Below are 12,128 nucleotides of genomic sequence, written 5' to 3' on the forward strand. Positions count from 1 at the left end.
AAAGCCGCGAGGCGAGGTGGTCCCGGGGGGGGGGGGCGTTTCCCGAGGTCGGGGGAGGAAGACTAGGCTCTATTCGTCATGATTTCCTGGAGTCCCGCGGACAGGTCTGTGGAGTAGATGCTTTGAATTTTCGAGGCGAGGAGTTGGTTCGAGGAGGCGAGTTGTTTCAGCTGGTTGGAGATGTAGACGCACTCGTCGAGTTCCGGGGGGATCGGACAGTGGATGGGGGAGTCGGAGGAGGAAAGTTTCGAGAATTCGCCGGTCCAGGCTTCTTGGAACCCGAGCTTCTCGTCTTCGAGTTTCGCGAGTTTGCAGGCCGTGAGCATGGATATGACCGAGCAGAGGAGCGGGAGCCACGACGGCTCGTAGTGGGACACAGAGATGGGGTCGGAGAGGAAGGCGACGGTGCCGATGGCCACGTCGTGGTAGTAGCGATAGGGCATGGTCGGGAGGGACTCGACGAAGAGGTTGATGACGAGTTGAGAGGAGTCCTTTCTGACGAGTTCGAGGGGCTCCAGCACGAAGGAGGCGCCCTTCGCGTAGAACAGACACGATACGAACGAGATGAACGGGTGCACGTACGAGATGCGGTGGTGGTTGTTGCCCAGGTTGTCGAGGAGCAGGTGGTATATTTTGAGTGCGTGATAGTTCCAGGACGCCTGGTCCATGTACACGAAGATGGCTTGGACGAGCTGGAAGCTGTACTGCTGGAAGCCGCGCCGTTTTTGCAGTCTGTTGAAGATGCCCAGCACGGCGCTGAGGCGGGTCGGTTCGGCGACGAAGGCGGGCACGAAGTGGATGTAGTCGACGAGGAGTCTGGTGAGGGCGGGAATGTTGCCGACGCGCTCCCAGAAGGTGGGCGAGGTGAATTGGGGGAAGTAGTTGCCGTACTGGGTGAGGAGGGCGTCCGGGGAGTTCCGCTTGGCCTCCATGAGTTGAGCGACGATTTGGAAGACGTAGGGCGTGAGGTCCATGATGTCCTCGCCCAGGATGACGAGGAAGGCTGGCAGGAGGTGCGTCTCGGCGGACTGGAAGACGGACGCGTTGCCCGTGACGACGAGGGTCTTGATGATGCTGGAGATGGCCTCGAAGAGGTAATGGATGTAGTCCGGGTAGATCGGGTTTCGGTAGATCCTGGAGAGCTTGTTGGTCAGGTGGGTGAGGCATTGGACGGCGTAGGGGACCACGTGCGACTTGGAGTAGGAGATGAGGTGGGCGATCGCGGAGCCGACGTAGGTGTTCTCGGTGAGAGCCGGCTTGGCGGATCCCTGGCCGACGGCGAAGAGGTTGCCGAAAATCGACTCAAGGTGCGGCAAGACGGCGTCGATGGGGACGCAGTGCATCCTGGATTGCGGGTCTCTAGAGGTGGCGATGGCGTCTAGAATTATGGACGCGTAGCTCACGACCGGCACGTGCTGGCTCTTGAGACAGTTCAGGATGAGCGGGATCATCGAGTCCCGCCAGTCTATAGATAAGTGTCTCCAAAAGACGACCACGAATCTCAGACAGTCGGCCTTGACGACGGGGGTCGCAAGACAGCGGTCCTGTTGGAGTTCGGGCAAAATGTACTGGTGAAAGAAAGGATTCAAGGGAACCAACGGATTGATGGTCAAAACACCTTTTATATAGTTTCTTGATATGGCGGAAATGGCCGTGATGAGGTATATCGCGCTGTCCTTGGAAATCCAGGACTTTTCTGGATTCTGCTCGTACTCCTTCAACATATCCTGTATCAGCGAAAGCGCGATTTCCGTCACTTGGGACTCATAGTGCTTCCTCAGCCCCAACACCAGGTCCATCGCGGCGTGCCTTCTCGTCAGCGTGTCGGCGCCCTTCATGTCCATCTCGATGTAGTGCAGCGGGTCGCCCTCGAAGTTTTCGTAAAGTTCGGCCGACATGGACACGTTCGGCACCACCACGCCGACGCACAGCCCCCTCAGCGTGGACATGTCCGCGAACATCGCGTGCTTGGACGACTGAGAAGCCCGCGTCAGGTACTCTATGGAGGCCATGACCAACGAATCCGCCCATTCCTTCTTCTTTCCCCCGCGCCCCTCCACCCACTCTAGCAGCTTCCACGCGTCCTGCGCGAACGCCTGTATGTACTCTTCGAAGTCGTCCTCGTACTTCCTCAGGTACATCGACATGTTCCTCACCGCCGCCCTCTTCACCCTAGTCAGCACGCCCGGGCTCTGGCCGTCGTCGCGCAGGACCAGCCTCTCGTACTGACAGTCCATGGATATGTAGCGGTGGTGTTCGCCCATCCAAAAGTCCATGTACTCGGAAAACTCCTTGGGCAAGTCGACGCCGTTCAAGGAGTAAAAGACCTCCAACAACAACTTCAGCTCGCCCAACTCTTCCTCCAGCGCCGCCTCGTCGTCGCCGACCCTCTCCAACCTCGATGCGCACGCGGCGAACATCTCCCTGACCCTGTCGGCAACGTTCTCCAACACCTTCAGCATCCTCATCACCACCTCGTTCCCGATGGACTGGCCGCGGTACAGCTTGCAGACCTGGTGCAGCACCCTCAGCGCCTTCCTCCTGACGACCTTGTCCTCCGCGCACAGCACGCCCCTCAACTTCGGCAACAACTCGGGCCACTTGTACACATAATCGTCGCGAGCGATCACCCCTATCGCGTCGCACAAGCACCGACTCATCCTGTCGTCCCCGCACGACAGGAACATCTCGAGTATGCTCGCCCTAACCGCTTCCTTGTCCTTCTCCACCAACTCGGGGTGCGGCGCTTCTTCCTGCGGGCAAAGCGGCGCGCGTCAGACCCACGCGGGTTCGCGTACATGCACACACACAAACAAATTATCCCGTCAAGGCGCGTCGCGACGCTTCGGTCCTTCGTACCTCCGGATTCCAGCTGTTCTTTATCAGGCTGTAGAACTGCACCACCGCCGCGCGCAGGGTGTGCTCGGGCAACTTTTCCGTGGCCAGCAGTCTCACGTAGAGCGCGGCTATCCCCGGCTGGTCCGCCGCGTTCGCCAGCCACTGCGACGCTTGAGAAAATCAAAAACGCGCGAACCGTCAGCAAAGACCAGTGGTGCCTCTGTCGCCGCCCCTCGCCGCCCGCTGCGTACCTTCCTTGCGCGAAGGCGCGTCGCCGTACGCCATTACCTCCAGCGCATTCGCCAATTGCTTCACGCTATTCTCATTGGGCTCCATTCTTAGAGGAAATACTACCCGCCGGAGCCAAAAGTGCGCGCGATTCACGGTCTAAACTGATCGCCGTTCGCGCAAAAAAATCTTTACGGGCAGGAACAAAAAAAAAATTTATTTGATATTCAAATATCTCTTCCAGTTTTTGTGCTTCAGGTGAGTGAAGTCGTCCAACTCCGCAATCGCCAGCACGTATCTCTCCAGCTCCGCCAGCTCCGCGTCCGCGTCGCGGCCCGCGGCCCCTCTTCTGAACGCCGATATCTTCAGCCCCTTTTTTTCGCACGTGTGTCAAGTTGCGTCCGCGCAAAAAAAAAAAAAATAAAACGTACATTTTGGGGAGACGTGACAAAATTCCTCTTCGCGTCATCGACCATGATCGTGTTGTGAGGGCCGTAGAAGTCGGCGTATCTGGACCATATCAGCTGCAGGGGCTTCGACCCGAAAACCCCGCCGTACTTCGGATCATACATCGTGATCATCGCCCTCTGGTCCATTACTTCAAAACAGACGCATCGTTATCAGACCGTCTCCCTTTCGTCGTGTGTGTATACGTGTGTATGTAACTTACGCGCACAAATTCTGTACTCCTCGTTGGAAAGCATATCCATCATCTCCACTTTGAGCCTGACCGTCTTCCTTCAAAAGCGTCAGTCCCTCGCCCCCCTCCGTCCCGCGCGCCCGGCCCCGCACGTACAGCGACGTCGCCGACCATATGAAGATGTCGTAGTGGCGGTAAACGGCGGCCAGAAACTCGTGCAAATGCGGCCTCGTGGACTCTGACGCATTCCCCACACACGACCTGCATTCGAACAGCGTGTAGTCGATGTCTAAGACCAGGAGTTTCTTTCCCTTTCTCGGCTCCGCCAGCTGCTCGAACCGGTAGGTTCTTATTCTCGACTCGATTTTTCGATAGTTCTCCTCGAGGGCGCCGGGCGCGTCTCTCTCCTTCGGCGACGCGCGTTCTTGAGTCGTCTGCCCGGCCGAAGCGCACTTTGGCATTTTGGCCGGCGGCTCGCTGGAGCCGATCATCATGATCGTGTCTCCGGACCCGATCCTCACCTCGGACAGCTTCGTCTCGTCGCCGATCGAAGACGGCGCAACGCCCAGCGGACCGAGCAGGCCGACGAGTCGCTGCCTGTGACATGGCACGCCCGTCTTGTCCGCGAGGAGCTTTTTGAGGTCCAGCACGGTCGAGCGCGTCGAGAGCGACAGCTCGTGTCGGTCCCCGCACCACCGCACGCAGACTCGGAACTCGCCCATCGCGTACACGCAAAGCGCCGGATTTGACGCGCGTCAAAAAAAAAATGCTAAAAAAACCGCAGCCGGGGGGACTTCTCTCCCCTCGCCGCGCGGGCGCGCCGAACAGGAGCGCGTCCTCCTGGCGCGCGCCCGTAGAGAGGCGCTCGGCGCGCACCCCTCCTTCGGCGCGACCCGCCCCGACGCTGCCGCCGCCCTCGCTCAGGCGCGACCCGCCTGTCAAACTTGAGCGAAAACGGGGCCGCCAACGCTTTTCTCGAAAACTCGAGAACTTCTGGCCCCCGTCGCCGCGAACGGAGAGGGACGCGGGCGCGATGCTGCCAAACGCGAGCAACGGCCTCCGTCGCGCTACCGGGGGCGGCCCGCCCCCGGAGCCGGAGTTCGTCGACCGCGCAGTGTGGCGCGTCGCGCCCGCGTCGCGCAAAGGGGGCGCGCGACGTGCGTCGTCGCCTATTAAATTGGTAAACGCACCCCACTTTTTTTTCTTCCCTATCTATGGTGAGGCGGACTGGAGCGTGGCGAGCGCAGAAATAGCGCTGCGCTACTCAAAAGAGACAGTTCAAGTTTCAGGTACAAGAATGCTGTCTCGTCTACACGCTCAGTTGCTCGCTGCGGCGAGCGAGAGGGCGCTCGCGAGGGCGCGCTATTCGACTGCTGGAGGTGGGTGGAAGTTTGGCGAGTCGCCGGCCGGCTCTAGGGGTGCGTTCATAGCGGCCTCCAGGTGCGAACGGGGCTGGGGATTGTCGGCCAGAAGGGGCGCCGTCGTGTGTTCTCCGCTTCTGGCGTCGCCGACGGCGGCGGAGCGCCGACTGCGCGAGCGGAGCTTCTCGTCGGTCAGGAGGAGGCGCCCGTACGATTGGTTGAGCTCTTGCGGGATCGTGTTCTCGTTCTTCGAGAGAGGAAAGCTCGGCCGATTTTTGGACTTGAAGGACCTCCAGACGCTGCTGTCGCACCCCAAGGAATGGGAGGAGCTGGACCTCGATCCCATCAAGAAGGCGAAGATTCGAGAGGCCATGTGCATTTACCCGGCGTCGGTGGACGCCCGACGGGCGGCGATGTTGGAAGTCGAGGATTGGAGGAGTTGGTTCGATTATTACCTTCAGATGATGTACATGGGGTATTTCTCTCCCATCGCGACCGACGGCGCGCCCGTGACGTCTTCCATGGACACCCTGTTCTATCCGTCGACGTTGTTGCAGCAGGAGCACTTTTCGAGGCTGAAGGGGGCGGTGGTATCCGGGAGCCGAGTGGTCACGCTCTACGGGCCGAACAAGTCTGGAAAGACGACGACGTTGCTGGAGTTGCGGGACCACCTGGTCGAAAACTGCGGCAACTTGGTTCCGCTGTACCTCGACTTTAGCTTGCTGATGGACGCCAAGAGGGAGTCGAGAGCCATATCCAACGACACCATCTTCGAGTCGCTGAGTAGAGAGAGGGAGTCCATCTACAACCTGCTGAGCAACTTCTTGGAGAGGAGTCTGGAGCGGTCCTTCGGACTCCGAGTGACGAACTACTTCGCGAAGGACCAGGCGGAGCAAAGCGGGCTGAACCCGTTCGAGAGGGCCCAGAGGATCATTTCGACCGTCTTGAACAGCTGCGAGTCCATCAACAAGTCGTTGGTGCTGTTGGTGGACCACGCCTACAAGCAGGAAACGGCCTCGTATCTGCCCTACTTCAAACAGCTGTTGGGAAGGTTCACGAACCTGGAGCGAGGGGGCATTCGCTCGGTGGTCTACACCGACTACGAGCCTCACTCCCAGCAGAGGAACGCGCTCGGCTCGGAGGACCGGAGCGACCCGAGCGGCGCACAAGAGGAGGCGGTGTCGGTGGAATGGAGGCCGATCCTCACCGAGGAGAAGATCAAGCAAGTGCTGCTGCTGCTGAAGGAATCCTACCCCGACAACAAGGCGCTGCGGCAGTGCGAGCAAAGCGCGAAAGAAGTCTACGAGATGACCGGCGGGATCGTGTGGATGGTGAACGGGATGCTGGCGAGAAGGCTAAATTCGGAGTCGGAACACTGCACTTGGAAGGATTTGGCACTTCAAATCTCAAAGTGCTGCTCTCGCCTGATCAGGGGGAACGCGTTCTTGCCCAACATGAACGAGGCGGAGTGTTGGAACGCGCTGAAGAAATGCTTTTTGTACCCCTCGAAATACCGATTCCTGGACCACGCCAACAGAGAGAAAATGGTACGATATCTCTGCAACGAACAAGGCCTCTTCCACACCGACCTCTCCGGATCGCTGGTTCCGAACTGCTATGTCGCCACGCAGGCCATGTTCCACCAAATAGCGCAACAGAACCCGACGCTGCTCGCGAAAACCCACTGCGAATACTACCAGGCCGCCGAGTGGTTCATCATCAAGGCGCGCGACTGCTCTCAGAGCGACATGGAGTACTACTGGGACGAAGACCGGATTTTGTGGGCTCGGTCGAACCGCTGCAACGAAGTGTACGCGCTGCTGCCGGCGCTGCGACTGTCGGAAAAGGACGCCGTGTTCAAGTACGTGACTCCCTGGATAGAGAGAAACGCGACTTCCAACCGGTTCCCGGAGCGCATCAAATTCTTCCTGGCCAACGGAAAGATGGACAGACAGACGATCCTCACAAGTCGCGGATACATCGAGCTGGACGCCCTATAGGGCGACCTCTTTTTTGTAATAGAGAGAGCAGAGTCGCTTGATTTTTTTTCCCGGCGGCGCGAGCCGGCCCGCGAGCGGCCGAATCGGGGAGGCGCGTCGCCGGGGTTTGAGTTTTTTTTGTTTTTTTGTCTTGACAGCAAAAAAAAAACCTCGGGCCACGGCCGTTCGTCGCGGCCATTCTTTTGACATGGTCGAGCTAGAGCAGGTGTACGGGGGCTTGTCTCAAAGGCATCTGTCGGAGGAAATAAGGAAATGGGCCCGGATCCACGGGTTCGTATTCGAAGACGGTACTGTACGCGACGCCTTTGTTTTTTCGCTACGACCGCGGCCCGCGCGGGCGCAAATTCGGCGGCCGCCGGGCCGGATCGGCCCCAAAAAGCAGTCTCCCCTAACCCGCTGCGTGCTCTCTCCGCGAGCGGACCACGCCAGGCGCTGCCGGTGAGCCTGGTGCCCCAAAGCATCAAGAAGGAACTGTTCGACCGGGCGGCGGAACTGGCGCCGCTGTTCAACAAGCTCATCCACCGAATGGCTCAGGACTCCGAATTCCTGTTCGGCGCTTTTGAAAAGTACGAGGAAGTGTGTGTGTGTGTGTGTGTGTGTGTGTGACGAGACGACGCGTTGCTGAGCGACGAGTGAAGTTTGGGCGATCCGTTGATAGAAAGGCTGCTGTGGGTGCTGAAGCACGTGATGGACGAGGGCGGGTACGCTCAGAAAGTGATGTTGGGAATTCACAGGTCGGACTACATGTTCGAGCGAGAGCGAATGCTGCAAGTCGAAATCAACACGATCAGCGCGGCGTTCGGGTACTTGTCAACGCTTGTGGGTCGCCTTCAGAGATACGTGTCCGAGAAGTGCGCGGGGCAGAAGATGCAGAAACCAGAGAGTCAGCAGAACGACACGTTGGGCGCGTACGCGGAGGCGTTTCAGAAGGCGATGGAACTATACAGGTGCAGCATGCGCGGGAAGTGCAAGGAGGATCTGGTGGTGCTGATGATAGTCGAAGAGACGGAGTTTAACACCATGGACCAATACGGACTCATATGCTCTTTATGGGACATGTGTCGCATTCGAATGATTCAGAGAGGATTCAGCTGGCTGTCCAAGAACGCCCGTTTGGACGCCAACACGCGCGCCCTGATATTGGAGGAGCGATACGAGGTAGGAGTGGTTTATTACAGGACGGGATACCGCTTAGAGGACTACGACGGAGGCTACCGGGATTGGGACACGAGGCTGTTGATCGAGCGCTCAATGGCTATCAAGTGTCCGAGCGTCGTCTATCAGCTTCTCGGGGCCAAGATAGTACAACAGATATGGTCGCAAGGACAAGTGCTGGAAAAGTACTTGGACAGCGCCGAAGAGTGCCAAAAACTTCGAGATTGCTTCGCGCAGTTCTTCCTGCTAGACGTTCCTCCAGACGAGTGGAACAGTCTGATGGACAAGATCAGAAGCAACCCGAACGGATACGTGCTGAAACCGCAGCGAGAGGGCGGCGGAAGTCTACTCTGGAGAGAGGAGATGGTCCGGTTTTTGGAAAATCTGCAACCCAAAGATAGAAGAGCGTACACTTTAATGCAACGCATTTTTCCCCAACTCCAGCGGTCGTTAGTCTACATGAAGGGCACCTGCATTCCGGGCGAAATCTCGTCGGAGCTAGGCATTTTTTGCTTCATGTTGGCCGACGACAAGCAAGTTTATATAAACCGATACGGCGGCTGGGTTCTCAGGTCGAAACAAGCCCACCAAGAAGACGGCGGCATCGTTTCCGGGCGCGCCTTTTTGAACGAAATTCTTCTGACTTAGAAGAAAAAAGAGGAAGCGCTTAGAAGAGAAAAAACCAACCAACAAAGGAAGAGAGAAAGGGAGAACCCCTTCTTCAAGAGACAGATCTCGACCTTCAGACGCCGCGGCACACGACGTGAAAGGCGTTTATTTTTACCGCGTGTGCTCCACGGCGGCTTGCACAGTTTTTTCTCCTCTATACGCACAAGTTAAGAGTGTGATTTTTGGAAATGTAAACAATCTTTTTGATAGTTTTTCCTCGAAGGATTTTTTGAAACTTGGGACTGTTTTTTACGTGTTGTACGGCAGTTTGCTCGGTGAGCGCCGTGTCGATCGGCAGCGCGAGCTTCCCCTTCAGCACGCCAGAAATGTGGACAGAAAGCGTGACGGGCCGTCCGTCGGACACGGACTGGTCGTGCTCCGGCTCCGCCTGGGGCCAGCTCTGCTCAAATATGTCTTCCGAGGGCCGAGGCGCGCGCAGGGTGCCGTCGGCGTCGAGCTCGCTGCGGAGAAGTTGCCAGGCTTCGGAGGCGAAGTGGGGGGCGATCGGGGCGAGCAAAACGAGCAACGGCTCTAAACAGGCCCTGGCGAACGCGGGATCAAGCAGCTCCGCCTCGTCTGAACGCGGCGCGGCGGCGAGAGAGACGTCAACGGGGAGCCTGGGAAGCGCGGCGGCGAGGAGACCAGTGAACCGCATGAGCCTAGAAATGGCAACGTTCAGAGAATAACTCTCAAAGTCCTTGGAGACGAGTCGAATTGTAGATTGCAGCTCCGAATGCAAGCGGCGCTTCTGGCTCCAATTGGACAGAGAGATACCACTTTTGACACGTTCAGTTGTGTCGTTACTATTTTTGGCATCAGATGTTGTACCGACGGAAACTCGATAACAGAGCCAATGGTACCGGAGAATGACATTCCATATTCGCTTGAGCCACCTCGAAGGGCCAGCGATTTGAGCCGCATCCCAGTTCAGAACGCGTTCTATAGGCGCTTTGAAAAGCAAGAAGACACGAACGGTATCCGCGCCGTACGCGGCGATGACAGTTTGTGGATCCACGCCGTTGTATTTGGACTTGCTCATTTTTTCCCAGCTCACCTTCAGAACTTCTCCGGTGCCTGCGAGCCGCGCCGTCCCATCAGGGGCTTCTTGGACTTGGTCCGGAGGAACCACGCGGCTTGAAGAGAGGAGGCGATAGGTTTTTCCGTGAACCATGCCCTGAGTGCGCAGAGTCGAAAAGGGCTCTGGTTCGGGAATCAGTCCTCTCTCATGGAGGAACCGAGTCACGAAGCGAGCGTACAGAAGGTGCAAGATTGCGTGTTCGATACCCCCAATATAAAGACTCACCGGAAACCACTTTCGAACGGAATCGGGAGAAAACGCTTTTGAGCTATTTTGAGAGTCCGGAAATCGAAGAAAGTACCAAGAGCTGTCTACAAATGTATCCATGGTATCGGTCTCGCGTTCAGAAGGGCACCCGCACGTCGGACAAGTGCACCGTACCCAACTTTGGTCTCGACTTAAGGGGGAGAAGCACCCAGCTCTTAGTTGCCCCTCAAACTTGGCCGGTAGAGTTACAGGAAGCTCATCTTCCGGTACCGTTACTGGACCGCATGAAGGACAATGGATAATGGGGATGGGCGTGCCCCAATACCTCTGACGAGATATGAGCCAGTCTCTTAGAGCATAGGCCAAATCCCGCTTTCCCCATCCCTCTAGAGTTGCTCTTTCTTCAATTGCCCTCCTTACCTCCGGAACCGTTCGTCCGCTGTATTCCTCGCTGTTCTTTAACAGCCATTTATCCATGTCCACGTTAGGTACCCCCAAGAACTCATATTCCTTCTCTCCGCCTGCGGGTGACTGCAATACCTGTATGGCCGGTAAGTGATGTTCGATAGAAAATGCCCGGTCTCGAGCATCGTGCGCTGGAACACCCATCACGGCGCCGGATGCATATTCGGCAAGAACGTATTCTGCCAGATATATAGGCAGCTTCTTACCACTTATCGGATGGATCACATAGGCGCCCGTAAAAAATCCACTCGGACGATCAGAAGAAAATTTCTCAACTTGACACACGAACGCCTTTCCTCTCTCTCTCCTCTCTTCCGCCATTAAACGCTCCGCCAATGGATGATGCGGAGACACCGCAATGTACGTGCATCCAAATAAGGTCTCTGGACTAGTCGTAAATACAGAAACAGAGTCTACAACGATTTCTGAACCGAACGACTCTCTATCAACCTTGAAATTTATAGTTAGACCCTCCGATCTACCTATCCACTCCCGCTGCATGTCGATTACTTCTGACGGCCACCTACCCCTTAAATTCTCCAATCCAGCGTGCAGAGACTCCGCATATTTTGTAATCTTCAAAAACCACTGCTTCATCCACTTTTTCTCGACTCTGGCCCCGGACCTCCAGCTGTTCCCCTGGGCATCGATCTGCTCGTTCGCCAGCACCGTTTGGTCAACGGGGTCCCAATTGACCAGCGCATTCTTCCGGTAAACCAATCCAGACTTGGCCATCTGCAAGAATATCCACTGCGTCCACCGATAATACTCTGGCGAACAGGTCGCTACCTCTCTGTCCCAATCGAACGAGTATCCCAGACGGTTCATCTGATCCTTCATTTGTGCAATGTTTTTTGTTGTCCAATCGCTCGGATGCAAGCGCCGATCAATCGCCGCGTTTTCCGCCGGGAGTCCGAACCCGTCCCATCCCATAGGATGTAATACCTCGTACCCCATCATCTGACGCGCCCTGGAAATTGCATCACTAATTGAATACACTCTAACGTGACCCATATGCAGGAGACCAGATGGGTAGGGAAACATGGACAAGCAATAGAACGGCCTCTTCAACTGGCCCCCTTGGCGGCCTTCTTTCGCCTTTTCTCTCCATATCTCTTGCCATTTACTCTCGACGCCTGTCGCATCGTATGAACCACCCAGCAAGTCAAGAAGACGACGGCGTCCTATGCAAAACTAGGCTCCAAAAAAAGAAGCGCGTCGACACAAAAACCTGTATATCAGTCTCCTCTGCTCCACGCACACACCCCCCCTCAGACGGCATCTCTCAGTCGATAAGGTAGACCAAAAAGAGAAGCGTGCACACCCCCTGACATACGCGTCAACGGCTCTCACGCATGTCCTTCCGTACTCCCTTCTTACCTGCCTTGTCGAAACCCTTTTCCCATAAAGATGGCCTCTAAACCCCTGACCAATAGCGGCGGTCTGTAGCCCGCGCGTCTGCAACAACATTGAATCACTTCTATTTT

The 12,128-nt window shown here is 56.8% G+C and overlaps 5 protein-coding genes across 5 annotated transcripts; 1 reads left to right on the plus strand and 4 right to left on the minus strand.

Annotated features, from left to right (window-relative positions):
• Positions 1 to 11: 11 nt before the first annotated feature.
• Positions 12 to 3,259, minus strand: LOC126317453 (exportin-2-like). The gene is made up of 3 exons (XM_049993118.1): positions 3,090 to 3,259; positions 2,860 to 3,008; positions 12 to 2,753 (listed from the first exon to the last, which is right to left on the minus strand). Exons 1-3 carry the CDS (start codon positions 3,172 to 3,174, stop codon positions 63 to 65), a joined length of 2,925 nt encoding a protein of 974 aa, XP_049849075.1. The 5' UTR covers positions 3,175 to 3,259; the 3' UTR covers positions 12 to 62.
• A 23-nt stretch (positions 3,260 to 3,282) lies between these two features.
• On the minus strand, positions 3,283 to 3,818 carry LOC126317511 (ubiquitin-like domain-containing CTD phosphatase 1). The gene is made up of 3 exons (XM_049993184.1): positions 3,737 to 3,818; positions 3,498 to 3,664; positions 3,283 to 3,438 (listed from the first exon to the last, which is right to left on the minus strand). The coding sequence occupies exons 1-3, from the start codon at positions 3,777 to 3,779 to the stop codon at positions 3,283 to 3,285; spliced, it is 366 nt and encodes a 121-aa protein (XP_049849141.1). The 5' UTR covers positions 3,780 to 3,818.
• Positions 3,819 to 3,840: 22 nt separating this feature from the next.
• On the minus strand, positions 3,841 to 4,428 carry LOC126317513 (ubiquitin-like domain-containing CTD phosphatase 1; the record flags this gene model as incomplete). The annotated part of the gene is made up of 1 exon (XM_049993187.1): positions 3,841 to 4,428. A coding segment is annotated over exon 1 (588 nt), but the record flags the coding sequence as incomplete, so codon positions are not given.
• Positions 4,429 to 7,249: 2,821 nt separating this feature from the next.
• Positions 7,250 to 8,870, plus strand: LOC126317442 (glutathione synthetase-like). The gene is made up of 3 exons (XM_049993105.1): positions 7,250 to 7,359; positions 7,497 to 7,633; positions 7,706 to 8,870. The coding sequence occupies exons 1-3, from the start codon at positions 7,255 to 7,257 to the stop codon at positions 8,868 to 8,870; spliced, it is 1,407 nt and encodes a 468-aa protein (XP_049849062.1). The 5' UTR covers positions 7,250 to 7,254.
• A 72-nt stretch (positions 8,871 to 8,942) lies between these two features.
• LOC126317441 (leucine--tRNA ligase-like) lies at positions 8,943 to 12,106 on the minus strand. The gene is made up of 2 exons (XM_049993104.1): positions 12,022 to 12,106; positions 8,943 to 11,835 (listed from the first exon to the last, which is right to left on the minus strand). Exon 2 carries the CDS (start codon positions 11,683 to 11,685, stop codon positions 9,046 to 9,048), a length of 2,640 nt encoding a protein of 879 aa, XP_049849061.1. The 5' UTR covers positions 11,686 to 11,835; positions 12,022 to 12,106; the 3' UTR covers positions 8,943 to 9,045.
• Positions 12,107 to 12,128: the final 22 nt, after the last annotated feature.

This window comes from Schistocerca gregaria, unplaced genomic scaffold (assembly GCF_023897955.1).
Source record: "Schistocerca gregaria isolate iqSchGreg1 unplaced genomic scaffold, iqSchGreg1.2 ptg000632l, whole genome shotgun sequence".
NCBI lineage: Eukaryota > Metazoa > Arthropoda > Insecta > Orthoptera > Acrididae > Schistocerca > Schistocerca gregaria.